The sequence below is a fragment of the Carcharodon carcharias genome, chromosome 2, assembly GCF_017639515.1.
Source record: "Carcharodon carcharias isolate sCarCar2 chromosome 2, sCarCar2.pri, whole genome shotgun sequence".
Lineage (NCBI taxonomy): Eukaryota > Metazoa > Chordata > Chondrichthyes > Lamniformes > Lamnidae > Carcharodon > Carcharodon carcharias.
In genome coordinates this window covers 32,669,458-32,685,616 of record NC_054468.1, presented here as the reverse complement: position 1 = coordinate 32,685,616, position 16,159 = coordinate 32,669,458, and the positions used below count along the sequence as shown (strand labels likewise).

Genomic DNA, 16,159 nt, shown 5'->3' with positions numbered 1-16,159 from the left:
TCTTTAATTCTGAGAAACATAGAAACTTACAATTTCTGCAGTATGTCCACGAAATGTATTGTAACATTTGCCTGTTTCAGAGCTCCATAATTTGCAGGTTTTATCGAATGAACCAGTTGCAATCTTGTCTCTAATTAAAAGTAAGCATGCCTTTTAAACATGACTTAAAAATTGTTATATGAAAGATATAGCAGCAGCTCTCCCATCTTCATTGTAACATCAGTGGAAGAGCTGCAGAAACCCTGGAAATTATATGCCCCTTCCCTGCGTTTCTGCAGTTCTCTGCCAAAGTTACAGCAAAGGATCAGGAGAAACCCTTCGAAATTGACACCCATAAGTATGAAAGGAACAAAGCTGTCCACAAACAATGAATGGAAAATTTCAACAGCAATACATCTTTAATGCCTGTTACACCAACATCTAACCTAGTTCTATACTAACCCAATTGCAATGACCATACCCACATCTTGCTGACTGTCAGACCTGCCAAGTCAAAAATATATATACCTTTCCTTTACTCTCGCAACAGCATTAGGAGAGTTTCAAAATTGTCAGGGTTTCAGAGTTGGAGCGCTTGAATCACTGAAGCAGACTTTCTTTCGCTAAGCACATTTCAGCTGCAGCTTGACTTCATTTTTTCAAATGTCTCTGGAAAAAGGTTCTAATTGGGAACTTTTAAAATGTTTCATAGAGCTTTTGAATAATTATACCTTATTTACCGAAAGCACTTTAAACTGTAAATCAGCTTGGCTATTTATCACTCTTCTACAGAAATTCATCATTTAGACCACCCAGCATAAACTCAGCTAATACTGCTGTTCAACTACTGCTTTTTGACAACTCTTAAGTAAAACAGATCAATCTATTTGTATAAAACTACTAGAGGGGGCACTTAATCCGTTTAATTTTATTGGTAATTCAGTGCTCCCTAATGCATCTGGCTCCATCTTACCCTAGCTCATTTAGAGTGACAAAAATACAGTGGAAACTTTTCAGTATCATTACTCCACAAAATGTCTAGGGAATGGGTCACCTGTTTAAAATAATTGCATGATATTTCACATTAATTGCGATTGTTGATAAAATTGCTCAGGGGGAGGAGGTAAAGATCACAATAACCACTAACACAGGCATACTATTTTAAATTTTTTTTCCTAAACGTTTTGGAGTTTCTGAGGGAAAAATTTGATTAGTCCCACTAGCATCATGATGCATGTTTATCCCACACCTGGTCAAATTGAGGCAAACAGCACACAGACTTCATGCTCCCTGATCATCAACATGATTGTGACATGCAGCCAAGGGCAAATCACACTGCTGACTGGCAGTACACTAAGTAGGGAGCACCAGTGTGTATATGACTAGCATGACATACACCACGCCTGCAGTTCTTAATGCAGCCTGCCTCTCTTAAAAGGGGAAGTCCAGTCTGTCTACAGCAACTGGTTGAACTGTGTCAGAAAGTCTTTGAGGAAAGAAAGAACACTGCCAACAGAGCAGCTGGCCAGAGAGAGAGATCCCAGGTTCTCTGATGTGGCACTGGATATCCTAGTCCAGAAGGTTGCAAGGAAGAGAGTGGACAGGAGGGCAGGAGGTACTCAAGGCAGAACCTGAGAATGGGAGCAGGTCGTCAGGAATTTGAATTCCTGGAGTCTAGCCTCAAGGGCCTCACTGCAGTGCTGGCAAAAGTTTAATGACCTCACACAAGTAGTCAAGGTCAGTGAATGCATCATCAAATGACATTCACACACCACAACACCAACCTCTTACAATGCTCAATGCATCACAGCCCCATTATTCACCCATCAGCAACCATGACTCATGCCATTCAGATGCTCCACTTCACTTACCAATTCCGCCAGCCTCACAGCCACCTCTTGCAGACTCCACATACTTCCAACTATTCAGCTATGGCAGGTACATCAATCAAAACACATGGCAACATACTCACTGATATTTTACCCTCTCTCTTATAGGATAAGGTCACATATAACCACAGGGAACAGCAGAAAATCACTATCAAAAATGCACATTTGCTTGCCTGAGCCTTTTAGAGGTGTTCCACATTATGACTGAGATGGTTGTATCCAGTGTCACCAAGAATATTCAGGGTGACGGTATGTTCCTGCTTTATACATCTTCTCAAATGCCACTACACCCACATTCCGCTTTCTGGCATCAAATGCAAACTGCGGATGGTATGACAATGGACTCTTACTTTCCACCCTAGCCCCTTCAAATTCCGAAATACTAACACCTGGTCAGTTGCTCTTGAAGGGCATGGGCATCAGAATTTATCTGATAAAGAAGTATTGTCACTTGGTCTGACACTTGCAGTCACCAGTTCAAATATTGGCAATGCGCATACTTTAGAGGATAGTATAGAGTCAGGACCAGCATGTGGTGCATGCGGTGAGTCACTGGGCACAAGTAGGCTGCAAGTTGCAGCCAGGCCGGGGGAAAGGATAGCACGTACCCTAGTTCACCCAGAGTTTGGGGGGTGGTGGTGTTGAGGGCAAGATCGCAGACAGGTTTTGCTGCAGAGGGCTCAAATAAGGACTTCAATGGGACAGTATACAGGAGAACATTGACGAGCATGCACACAGATACTTAATGCATTGGCAGGCCTGTTGTCACTGTCAAAGTGCATGGAGGAGTCCAGCTTCAACTTGGCACATGGCTTTTCACGTAGCTTGAAGTCCATTCTTTCCAGCATAGAAATGGCGGCCAGCTCCATGGCAGCACTTGTGGACCCGGCCAAGATGCAACATCTGGTGATTAATGTATCAACTTCCATTGCAGCACAACCAGAAGCCATCCAATGTCTCAGTCCTGTAGTGGAAGCTCACACTGAGGTCATGAGATCCATGTTTGTTGCCCAGCAAGCTCAGTTTGCAGCATCAGACTGCTGCAATCATGGCTGTGAATACCAGTGCTCAAAGGGGCATGCCCCTTTTATTGCATCCAGCAACCTGTGCTCCAGTAGATCATGAGAACTGCTGAGACACCACTCCTAGGCAGGATCCATGGCTCTGGAGCAAAAACCACCGTCCTCTCACAGGCTGACAGCATTCATGCTCCCATCACTGCTGGTCTCCCAATGCCCTTACTGTTGCCTTTCCGCCAACCTGCCCAGACTGCAGCCACCTATGCTTGAGGTGGTGCTGTGTAGAGCCAGGCCCTCAAGAAAGAGAGCTACTAAAGGGCATCCTACACAGCCATCAACAACAATCTCCCAACTGAAAGTCTGCAGTTTTTCTGCCAGAATGCTGCAGCCACTGAGGTAGCACTGCAATTGGAACACTAGGCCAGGCATAAAAACCTGCAAGACAAGCACTAAGGCAATACAAATGGGTGGACAGTTCAGTTTAATATGTATCATTGGATAAAGTTATTGAAAATAGTTATCTTGTGGCTTCTTTTATTTCAGGATTTTGGCCAAGTGGACCATGTAATGTCCTGTAACAAAGGGATGGAAAGGTGGGGAATTGTGGAGCAGGGGTGATGTGAGAAGAGGTTCTAGGGGAATGGGAGTCTGGGTAGCCAGTCACAGACAGTCACGACGCCAGAGGTGCTGCTTCCCGTGTGAATCCAAAAACTTTTCCAAACTCCTCCAATAACACTGAACACTGTACACTCATTCTTTGCTGCAAAGGAAAAGTCAAACCTCACCTTACCTGGTGATTTCTTTAGATAGTGCTAATGGGCGATTCTTTGTGCATTTTATTTTTATTCATTCACAGGGTGTGGGCTTCGCTGGCTGGGCCAGCATTTATTACCCATCCCTAGTTGCCCTTGAGAAGGTGGTGGTGAGGTGCCTTCTTGAACTACTGCAGTCCATATGGTGTATGTACACCCACAGTGCTGTTAGGAAGGGATTTTGACCCAGCAACAATGAAGGAACAGTGATATATTTCCAAGTCAGGATGGTGAGTGACTTGGAGGGGAACATCAAGGTGGTGGTGTTCCCATGTATCTGCTGCCCTTGTCCTTCTAGGTGGTAGTGGTTGTGGGTTTGGAAGGTGCTGTCTAAGGAGCCTTGGTGAATTCCTGTAGTGCATCTTGTAGATGGTGCACACTGCTGCTACTGTGCTTTGGTGGTGGAGGGAGTGAATGTTAGTGAATGTGGTGCCAATCAAGCGGACTGCTTTGTACTGGACAGTGTCTATCTTCTTAAGTGTTGTAGGAGCTGCACTCATCCAGGGAAGTGGGGAGCATTCCATTACATTCCTGACTTGCGCCTTGTAGATGGTGGACAGGCTTTGGGGAGTCAGGAGGTGGGTTACTCATCGCATGATTCCTACCCTCTGACCTGCTTTTGTAGCCACAGCATTTATTTGGCTAGTCCAGTTCGGTTTCTGGTCAATGGTAGCCCCTAGGATGTTGATAGTGGGCCATTCAGTGAAGGTAATGCCATTGAACATCAAAAGGCGATGCTTGGGTCCTGTCTTGCTGGAGGTGGTCATTGCCTGATACTTCTGTGGCGCAAATGTTACTTGCCACTTGTCAGCCCAAGCCTGGATATTGTCCAGGTCTTGCTGCATTTGAGCATGGACTGCTTCAGCATCTGAGGAGTTGCGAATGGTGCTGAACATCATGCAATCATCAGTGAACATTTGCACTTTTGACCTTATGATGGAAAGAAGGTCATTGATGAAGCAGCTGAAGATGGTTGGGCCTAGGACACTACTCTGAGGAACTCCTGTAGTGGTGTCCTGGAGCTGAGATGACTGACCTCCAACAAACACAACCATCTTCCTTTGTGCTAGGCATAACTCCAACCAGTGGAGAGTTTTCCCCGATTCCCATTGACTCCAGATTTGCTGGGGCTCCTTGATGCCACACTCAATTAAATGCTGTCTTGATGTCAAGGGCTGTCCTTCTCACCCCATGAGGTCAGCTCTTTTGTCCATGTTTGAACCAAGGATGTAACAAGGTCAGGAGCTGGGTCGCCCTGGCGGAAACCAAACTGGGCATCAGTAAGCAGGTTATTGCTAAGCAAGTGCTGCTTGATAGCACTGTTGATGGCCCCTTCCATTACTTTACTGATGATCAAGAGTAGACTGATGGGGCGGTAATTGGCCAGGTTGGCTTTGAGCTGCTTTTTGTGTACAGGACATACCTGGGCAATTTTCCACATAGCCCGGTAGGTGCCAGTGTTGTAGCTGTACTGGAACAGCTTGGCTAGGGGTGTGGCAAGTTCTGGAGCACAAGTCTTTAGTACTATTGCCAGAATGTTGTCATCAGCTGAGGGAGGGCTGTACGTGGTAATCAGCAGGAGGTTTCCTTGCCCATGTTAGACCTGATGCCATGAGACTTCCAGGGCAACTCCCTCCACAGTGTATACCACTGTGCTGCCACCTCTGTTGGGTCTGTCCTGCCAGTGGGACAGGACAGATCCAGGGATGTTTGGTGGTGGTGGTGTCTGGGACATTATCTGTAAGGTATGATTCCATGAGGGTGGCTATGTCAGGCTGTTGCTTGACTTGTCTCTGAGACAGCCCTCCAAATTTTTGGCACAAGCCCCAGATGTTAGTAAGAAGGACTTGCAGGGTCAACTTGCTGCTGTAGTTTCCAGTGCCTAGGTCAATGCCAGGTGGTCCGTCCAGTCTCATTCCTTTTTTGTGTCTGTAACGGTTTCAGAGGGCATTTAAGAGTCAACCACATTGCTGTGGGTCTGGAGTCATGTAGGCCAAGCCAGGTAAGGACAACAGATTTCCTCCCCTAAAGGACATTAGTGAACCAGATGGGTTTTTACGACAATTGACAATGGTTTCATGGTCATCTTTAATTGCAGATTTTTATTGAATTCAAATTCCACCATCTGCCATGGTAGGATTCGAACCCCGGTCCCCAGAGCATTACCCCTGGTAATTGTCCAGCAACAATACCACTACGCCATCGCCTCCGCAGTTGAATGCTGCAAGTGATTAGGAGGGGGCATTAACAGGACCTGTGAGATCCAAAATGGTAGCTTGTGCACCTAATCAGCATTAGGCAATGTTTTACTTAACGATCTGCCCACTTTTCATGCTTCCAGTAAACTAGGAGCCTTACAATAATGGTGCAGCGCCTTGGCTAGAATCCACCATTTAATGAGCTCTAGGTTTCTGTACCATCTGCACTATTTTGCAGCTTCTAATTTCAAATTACACATTTTATTTGCTGTTATAGTGGAATTTTGGGGAAAGACGTGTTATGCAAGGAATTCTGCAACATTCATTTGAGCAATGGAGAGGAGATGGGAAGCCTTGCTACCCAAAATCCTTGAAGTTATGTCATGTGAACATTGGCTATATGAACAGGTACTGCATTTATTTGCAAGTTTTGCATTTGCTATTTTAATGGAAGCATTATCATGTTCAAGATAATTGCATATAAATGCATCCAGCATTCATATGCTAATATTTACATTTTTTAATTACAAGTAACTAATTGAGGAAGGGTTAGACATTAAAATTGCAGGGAATTTAAAAATGTGCAATGCACAATATATATATGTAATTGCATATTTTAACATTTGTAACAGTGCAATTTTGTAAAAACTTTGCAAGTAAAGCAATTACCAAAATTGACTCACTGGCATCTGCTGATTGGATATAAAATTTCAGGTGTCCAGGTGTGCAGTTTTTTATATTGTGACCATAATTTCTAACAAAGCTAAAACAAGGAAATCACTATCACAGTTTTTATGACAAATATCAGCAACCAACATGCAATTCTTTTTCTCACCCATAAGGATTGTTGAATGCAATAGCATAGACCACATTCCTATGTCCCTCGAGTGTATGCAGCTCTTCTCCTGATGCAGTATCCCATACTTTGCAAGTCCTATCATAACTTCCTGTAATAAAGCTAACATGTGCAAAGTGAATATTAATCTCAACAAAACATAATAAAAGAACAGAGAAATACTTAGAAATCCATAGAAGTTATAAAACAGAGACAGGCTTTCCAGCCCAACCAGTAAGCATCAGTAAACATTAAAACACCTGCTTCTCATACTCCTTCAACCACCTATTCAATCTGATTTTAAACAATGACATAGGTTCTGGCCTAATCGTTAATCATGGTAGCGAATGCCATGCCATAAACTCTGCGTAAAAAGATATCTCTTTTTTTTTTGTTTTTATAATATTCATTCACGGGATGTGGGTTTCGCTGGTTGCACCAGCATTTATTGCCCATCCCTAGTTGCCCTTGAGAAGGTAGTGGTGAGCTGCCTTCTTGAAACACTGCAGTCCATGTGCTGTAGGTGCACCCACAGTGCTGTTAGGAATGAAGTTCCAGGATTTTGACCCAGCGACAGTGAAGAAACGGCGATGTATTTCCAAGTCAGGATGGTGGGTGACTTGGAGGGGAACTTCAAGGTGGTGGTATTCCCATGTTTCTGCCGCCCTTGTCCTTTTAGGTGGTAGCAGTCGTGGATTTGGAAGGTGCTGTCGAAGGGGCCATGGTGAATTTCTATAGTGCATCTTGTAGCACACTGCTGCCACTGTGCGTCAGTGGTGGAGGGAGTGAATGTCTGTGGTTGTGGTGCCAATCAAGCGGGCTACTTTGTCCTGGACAGTGTCAAGCTTCTTGAGTGTTGTGAAAGTTGCACTCATCCAGGCAAGTGGGGAACATTTCATCACACTCTTGACTTGTGCCTTGTATATGGTGGATAGGCTTTGGGGAGTCATGAGGTGAGTTACTCATCGCAGAATTCCTAGCCTCTAACCTGCTCTTGTAGCCTGTGTTTATATGGCTAGTCCAGGTCATTTTCTGGTCAATGATGACACCCTCACACTCCCCAGATGTTGATAGTGGGTGATTCAGTGATGGTAATGCCATTGAATGTCAAGGGATGATGGTTCGGTACTCCCTTGTTGGAGATGGTCATTGCCTGTCACTTATGTGGCGTGCAAATGTTACTTGCCACTTGTCAGCCCAAGCCTGGATACTGACCAGGTCTTGTCCTCTGCTGTAAGTCTCTTTCATTTAGTTCTGTATCTAAGATCCCCCGTTCTTGACCCTTCGACTACCAGAAACAGCCTTTTATGTACTCTGAATATTCATTTCATAATTTTTAACAATTCTATTATACTTCTTCCAAATCTGTGTTTAAATCAAGGAGAGGGGCATTCCTTTATATTTTTATTTCCTCAATCTTAATGAATCTGCATTGTATGCTTTAACGCCTCAATATCCTCCTGGAGTGTGGACACCAATATTCTACATAGTAATAAACTGAGGCCTTATTAAAGTTTTATAGAGTTCTTCATTACACGTAGCTTTTATAGTTTATATTTTGTGACAAAACCTAGAATTCGATTAGCATTTTTATTGCCTTATTAACCATAAGGGAAACATTTTAAATGCAGTCTACTTACTGCATCACTTATCTTTTAGGCATGTTCAGAATTAATATAAATAAATATTAAGCTACCAGTCATCGCCAGGATTGATCTTTTATTATCTTTTGTACTAAAAGCATCACTGAAAAGATCATCCATTCAGATGGTCCATTTGGGATTTTTAGCAAAATGTCTAAGTTTATGAAATCTGCTTCCATTTGTAATTACGCACCAGTTGAAATGTGTTAATTAATAATTCTTCCTTTAAGCATACACATAAATGTTGATTGCTATTGTCCCAATTTAACACTTACGTGGGCTGAGAGCTAACTTATTTTATCTGATTTCCTACAAAATGATGCAACCAGGTTGTTCACAGACCTTATCCAATTGTTTGCTCTGGTTTTCTAATCTGTCCAACTTCCAAGAAACGTAGAAATCATTAAGTTTGTATAGCTTGAAGTGGAATTTGATAAACAGAACTCACTGGTGCCCTGTGAAATATTCATTCTCTTTCCATTGTAAACCTGTCTAACTCAATTTTAACTCAGTTTGAAATTATCCAAATGACTCACAGAAAGATAAAATGAACTTTCACAACCTGGCATTTAATTTCCATTGTTTCTAGGAACATTAATGCTTAATTCTAATTATCTGTTTGTAACATGGACTGAACTATTAAAATTTATTGTGGTCAGCTTCACTTGTGGTAGCACTCTCACCCAAGTCAGAAGTTTGTGGAATTAAGCCTGACGGCAGAGCTTAATTAACTAATGACAGTTGACGTAAATGTAAGTTCTGATCTCGACATGCACGACAATTTTAAACTCAAATTCCATTCAAATTCACAACGGCTCTTGCATGTAACTGCAATAATTGGGACACATTAGTTTCTTTCTAAGCACTTTTTTATGTTCTAATGAAAGCTAAATATTTACAGAAACAGAGCAAATTATTACAGATTCTGGAAATCTAAATTAAAACAGAATCAATGCTAGAAACACTTGGCAGTTAACATTTGTGGAGGGAAAAACAAAACAAAAATGGCCTCGATAGTAACCTCCCACCCCCACAATTGGCTGGAGTGTTGGGTTGGGGTGGGATGTGGACTGGGGGTGGGGGGGGTTAAATGGCTTAGAACAGGGAAGGCAGCACCAACCCATTGTATTGCCATTTTTATGGCAGTGAACTTTGTGTTAAGCAAGTGACCCACTGCAGAAAGGCAGGGTATCTCATTAACATAAATAAATCAGGCTATGAGCCCGCAATAGTACTGAAGACTTGTGCACCAGAACTAGCCATGGCCCTAGCCAAGGTCTTCTAGTTTTTTTTTATTCTTTCAGGGAATGTGGGTATTGCTGTCTAGGTCAGGATTTATTGCCAATTCCTAATTGCCCTTGAGAAGATGGTGATGAGTTATCTCCTTGAACTGCTGCAATCCATCTGGTGTAGGTACACCCATGGTGCTGTTAGGGAGTTTCAGGGCTTTGACCCAGCGATAGTGAAGAAACGTCAATAACAGGGTGGTGTGTGACTTGGAGGGGAACTTGCAGATGATGGTGTTCCCAAGCATCTGCTGCCCTTGTCCTTCTAGGTGGTGGGGGTCACAGGTTTGGAAGGTGCTAATGAAGGAGCCTTGTTGTGCTCCTTGTAGGATGCAGTACATCTTGTAGGTGTGCACACTGTGCATCAGTGGTGGAGGGAGTGAATGCTGAAGGTGGTGACTGGGGTGCCAATCAAGCGGACTGCTTTTTCCTGGATGGTGTCCAGCTTCTTGAATGTTGTTGGAGCTACACTCAACCAGGCAAGTGGTTCCATCACACTTCTGACTTGTGCCTTGTAGATGGTGGACAAGCTTTGGGGAGTCAGGAGGTGAGTTACTCTTCACAGAATTCCAAAGTCTCTGACCAGTGTTTGTAGCCACAGTATTTATATGGCTAGTCCAGTTCAGTTTCTGGTCAACGGTAACCCCCAGGATGTTAATTGTGGGGGATTCAACGACGGAAATGCCAGTGAACATCAAGGGGTGATGGTTGGATTCTCTCTTGTTGGAGATGTCATTGCCTGGCACTTTGTGGCACAAATGTTGCATGCCATTTACCAGGTCTTGCTTCATATGGGCTTGGACTGCTTCAGTATCTGAGGAGTTGCGAATGGTGCTGAACACCGCAATCATCAGCGAACATCCCCACTCCCAACCTTATAATGGAGGGGAGGCCATTGATGAAGTAGCTGAAGCTTTTTGGGGTTGGGACACTACTCTGAGTACAGCAACAATACTGGCATTTAGCCAACAATGTGGAAAATTGCCCAGGTATGTCCCATACGCAAAAAGCAGAACAAATCCAACCCAGCCAATTCCCACCCAATCAGTCTACTCTCCATCATCAGAGAAGTGATGGAAGATGTCATCAATAGTGCTTTCAAATGGACCTTATATAGCAATAACTTGCTCATTGACACTCGGTTTTGGTTCCATTAAAACCACTCAGCTCCTGACATCATTACAGTCTTGGTCCAAACATGGACAAAAGAGTTGAACTCAAGAGGTGAAGTGAGAATGGCTGTCCTTGACATCAAGGCAGCATTTGACCGAGTGTGGCATCAAGGAGCCCGAGCAAAAATGAAGTCAATGGGAGTCAGGGCGAAAACTCTCCAATGATTGGTGTCATGCCTAGTATAAAAGACAATGGTTGTGGCTGTTGGAGGCCAATCATTTCAGTCCCAGAAGTTCCTCAAAGTAGTGTCCTAGACCCAACCATCTTTGGCTGCTTGATCAATAACATTCCCTCCATCATGAGGACAGATTTGGGGAGGTTCACTGATGATTACAAAATACTCAGTACCCATTTGTGGCTCGTCAGATACTGAAGCAGTCCATGTCCATATGCAGCAAGATCTGGACAACATTCAGGCTTGGGATGAAAAGTGACAAGTAACATATTCACAACAAAAGTGCCAGGCAATGACCATCTTCAACAAGAGAGAATCTAACCACCTTCCAATTAAATTCAATGCCATTATCATTGCTGAATCCCCCACCATCAACACCCTAGAGGTCACCATTGACCAGAAGCTTAACTGGACCAGCCGTATAAATACGCAGAGCAGGTCAGAAACTTGTAATCCTGTGGCAAGCAACTCACCTCCTGACTCCCAAAGCCTTTCCACCATCTACAAGGCACAAGTCAGGAGTGTGTTAGAATACTCTGCACTTGCCTGGATGAGTGCAATTCCAACGACACTCAAGAAGCTCAACATCATCCAGGACAAAGAAGCCTGCCTAATCAGCACCCCATCCACCACCTTAAACATTCACTTCCCCCACCACCGATGCACAGTGGCAACAGTGTGTACCATATACAAGATGCATTACAGCAACTCAACAAGCCACCTTCGACAGCACCTTTCAAAGCCAGAGACCTCTACCACATAGAAGGATGAGGACAGCAGGTGCATGGGGCACCACCACCTGCAAGTTCCCCTCCAAATCACACACCATCCTGACTTGGAAATATATCACCATTCCAACACTGTCATTGGGTCAAAATACTGGAACTCCCTTCCTAGCAGCACTGTGGGTGTACCTACACCACTTGGACTGCAGAGGTTCAGGAACGCAGCTCGCCACCAACTTCTCAAGGGCAATCAGGGATGGGCAATAAATGCTGGCCTAGCAATTTTCCTAAGGCCCAGCACACCCGGGAGAAGAACAGCAAGAATTGCTGTCACAAGAAGGTAAGTGCTTTTTACAGCAGTCCTCGTGAGCCAGGGGGAGCAAGGCTGCTCCTCACAGCCAGTCAAGGAAGCCTTCCATCGCAGCTCAGCCGATCGGTGCCTATCTCTCCGCACTGCCACGATCACTGACTTCACACCACACTTCACCCAGCCCCGATCACTCGCTCCTCTCTCCTATGATGGTCTCTTTCTCTCTCCACCTCCCTTTCCCAAACCTTGATCTCTCACTCCCAATAGTCGGCAGCTTACTGCAAAGGTCCCTGGCTGTGGTCTCTTATCATTGGTTTTCCTGTCTGGCAGCCTGACAGTCAAACAATTTGTCTGGCAGCCAGCCAGAAAACAAAGAAGAAAATTATAATGAGGTCCTGTTTTTGAATTAAACAGAATCTTTGTATCCACTGCCTTGCCGAGTTACCCCTGCTTTATCACAATCCCCCGCAAATACCTCGGCCAACGTTTCAAGTTGATGGCCTTTCATCAGAACACCACTGGATGGTCACTAAATCTGTCCACATAAAAAAAAAGTTACATCGAACTTTTTGGACAAGGGGTTTAAAATAAAAATGTACCCAGAAGGAAAAAACTGTAAAAACTGGGAAATAAGAGTACTGGTCCGAACTGTATTTTCCTTCTGAGTAGTGTTTCATACAACCAAGTGGAACACTTACTTTGAACCAGACTTGTTGAATGCAACATTTGTCAGTGGTAATATATGCGCCCGAAGTACCTACATCAACAAGAAAGAATTGTCAGTGAAAAATATCTTTGGTTTTCTTTGTTACAACTTTCAAGTGCTACCACACAGAGTAATTCACTTTCATATAACATTGTTTCCTGACTGGGTCAATACTCAACTTTTACTGACATTATATTTACTTTAATGCAACTATTTAAGAAGTGAGAATTATGAATTTAATGGAAATAAAATCCGAAGAAAGGGACAACAAGCTATTGATTCATTATCCCCCTTTTCAAACAATCACGCAATGTCAAAAATGCCCTCATTGTGTCAGGTTTAACGCATAATGTGTGCATGGTGTTAGGCAGTGAAATGCCTGCACATTGGTGAAAACAAAAATGGGGTAGAAATTTATCGCACATTTACAGTGTGTGACAGAAGCTGGGGCCCCAAAGTTGGGCTTCAGGCACATCTGAATAGTGCCTCTTGAGACAGCTCACCGGTTACCACTGGACTAATTTTGGCCAGCTGTGACACCTGCCAAGTCTCTTAGGTGTTGGCAGGCATGAGAAAGAGGGTTTGATAAGGGCTGGCAGCGGCCCATGATAGTACATATGGAACCAGAAGGAATGCCTCTGGTCTCCTTCATCTGCTGTTTAGAGGAATACATTGTGAAATAAGTTTGGGCAGTCTCAATCCAGACCCTACAGCTTTTTTCTGCATCTACCTGTGCTATAAGTAAAGACCTTAAAGTCAATTTATTTTTCAATCAACATCACAAAATTGTTAAAGATGTTTTAAAAGGGTACTAACTACACAATCTGTGATTGCACATTGCTGACAATGCTGTCAAAACAAGTTATTCTAAGATCAGCACCAACATTCTTCACCTTCATAAACTCAAAAATTCACATGAAGAAACCAAAAGAGATTTGCACTGAATTGGCTTTGGTCTCTTACAAATTCTCACTGGAAGCTTACACAAAAATATAAGAACAACTATTAGTCAGTAAATGCATCACTCTCCTTAATCAAAGCCATGGAGCAAAAACACTAAGAGAGCTTCCTTTTCCTATGTTATCCCAGCAAATTTACAATTACAGAAGAATCATACAAGTTAGGCTATCACTGAAGCTAATTAACAAAATTTAAAAAATAAAACAAACTTGGGACACTTGTAAACATAAGCACTTTCAAATAGGCAGCTGAACTTTCTTAGTACTGCAGAATGGTCTCACTTTAAGTTAATAATATTCTTGTGAGAGGAAAAAGAGACTGCCCTACAGTGATAGAGTGCTTAAAGTGCAGCCATGGTGCTGGTTACATTTGATTGTATTGATACACAGGTTAATGCAATTAAAGCAAGGGCAGAATCGTCCCAGATTTGCACAAATTGCGGTAGTGGGCAAGAAAAAAGCCACTTTACTCACTGGCCGCAATTACGGGTTTTCGTGCCACTATCGTCCCCTTCCCAGCGCATTCTGCCTCATTAATAACACATTCATGAGAAACACATTGGATCACTGGCAGGTGGGTTCAGATTTCCCACCACGCCATGACTTCAGCGCTTCCTCGCTCCAGGTGCCATATTTAAGGCGCACCAGAGGGCAGCCTACTTCATGTCCACAGATCAGGACTACTTCATGCAACAGATGACCCCGAAAGCAAAGAAGATGGCAGCCCCCAAACTTAGTGACGTCTCTCTGGTGCACCTGCTGGACACAGTGAAAGGCCGTCATGATGTCCTCTACCCCCACTCTGGCCACAGGAGTCCACCACAGTCACCAATCCGGCCTGGGAGGCTGTGGCAGCAGCAGGCAACACCACCGGAGCAAAGAGATGGACAGCCATCTAATGCAGGAAGAGGATGAATGACCTTACTTGTTCTGCCAGGGTAAGTCAACCACCTAATTACTCTCAAATCACACACTCGCAAACCCATCAAATCCACAGGGATCTCACACCTCAAGGGACAACACCACTAACTCTCTCACACATCCTCATCAGGTTCAAATCCTCACAAGCCCGTGTCTTTATCCTGTCCATGTCTCCGGTCACTAATGCTTCCTGCTCACACTCTCTCAATCTGTTTCCATGCAGGAGAAGCTGGCTCACAACAGTAGGGAGAGTTCCCAGACCGGGGTGGAGTAGCCCATATTGGTCCCTCACTCACTTTGAGAAGCATGCCATCGCGCTGACCGGTGAGGACACAGACCGTGCCTGCAGTGACGGTGAAGTCGGTGGTGAACACCCAGGTGAGGTTGCTGCGCCACATCACCCTCCCTCAACATCCCACTGTAAGTGCTCTCTCTCTCTCTCCTACTTTTGGCTTTGCTGTCATGCACTAATTATCTCTACTTTGATTCATAGGGGAGCTCTGCCAAGTGACCAATGCCCTCAGCCAGGAAGTCCGTCAACTCCGTCCAGGTTCTCACCTCCAGCCAAGAGAACACCTCCTCCACTGAAGAGCTGGAAATAAGCAGCCTGGAAGACCCGCCACAGCGCTTACCCACACCCACCACCAGTGCAGAGATACACACTTCAATGGGACCTAGATCTAAAGCAGGCTTGGGTTCACAATCTGGTGGTCATCGCACAGACAAGCATCCAGATCAGGTGGAGGCGAGTTCAGCCGAGCTCCCCGGCACTCAAAGGACTGCTGGGGAAGAGGTATCTGTGAATTCAAATTGGATGACAAGCCTCTGGATTTGGCCTTCCAACCCATCGTGGAGAGTCAGCAGAAGACAGGAGAACATAATGCAGAGCTGCTGGAAGCCTTCAAAAGAATGGCACGCAAGTCGAGGAGTGCGTTGCCTATTCTTTGATGAAGTGGTGCCCACAAACTTGTGCATGGAGATCTCCATGGGAAGGATGGCGGACGCCATGAAGACCCCAGTACAGTAGAATGCGGAGATGCGTACTGACCTGCACTCCAACGCGGTCGCCATCGATGAGTTCTTGCAGTGGCAAGATGAGTAGAAAACGGGCACCTCGACATCCCTCCAGGTGCTCCTCCCCTCAAGGAGCCAGGCCAAGGCCCTCAGGCACCCGAAGGAAGGAAGGGGAGAGGCAGCTGGACACCCCTGGATCATCCACTCAGGAATCTCAGAAGCTGTCTGCTCCCTTTGATTTCCCTTTGCCTGTCACCGCAGCGGGAGCATCTGGCCCACTGGTGAACAGCCAAAGCAAGCCAGGGCCTTCCAGGCCTCAGCTCTCCAAAGGATACACACTGAAGTCACCAGAGCCAACAGGGCCAACCATTGCACAGGCTGTTTCCACCCCTACTATGGATGTTAGGGTGGCACCTAGAAGTAGTAGTAGGCCCAGAAAAGTTAAGAAATTTTGATCATAAGCGGTTGCACAGGTGAACACGTATTATCACTTTATAATCTCAAAATATATTCAC

At 44.5% G+C, this 16,159-nt stretch overlaps 1 protein-coding gene across 1 annotated transcript in view; it reads right to left on the bottom strand.

The window, feature by feature from the left end:
- daw1 (dynein assembly factor with WDR repeat domains 1) overlaps positions 1 to 16,159 on the bottom strand; it is a 79,677-nt gene that overhangs the window by 50,181 nt on the left and 13,337 nt on the right. The window contains exons 4-6 of the mRNA XM_041180893.1: positions 12,743 to 12,801; positions 6,733 to 6,855; positions 31 to 130 (exon numbers count right to left, since the gene is read on the bottom strand). Coding sequence (XP_041036827.1) covers positions 31 to 130; positions 6,733 to 6,855; positions 12,743 to 12,801 — 282 coding nt within the window. The remainder of the gene's footprint in view (positions 1 to 30; positions 131 to 6,732; positions 6,856 to 12,742; positions 12,802 to 16,159) is intronic.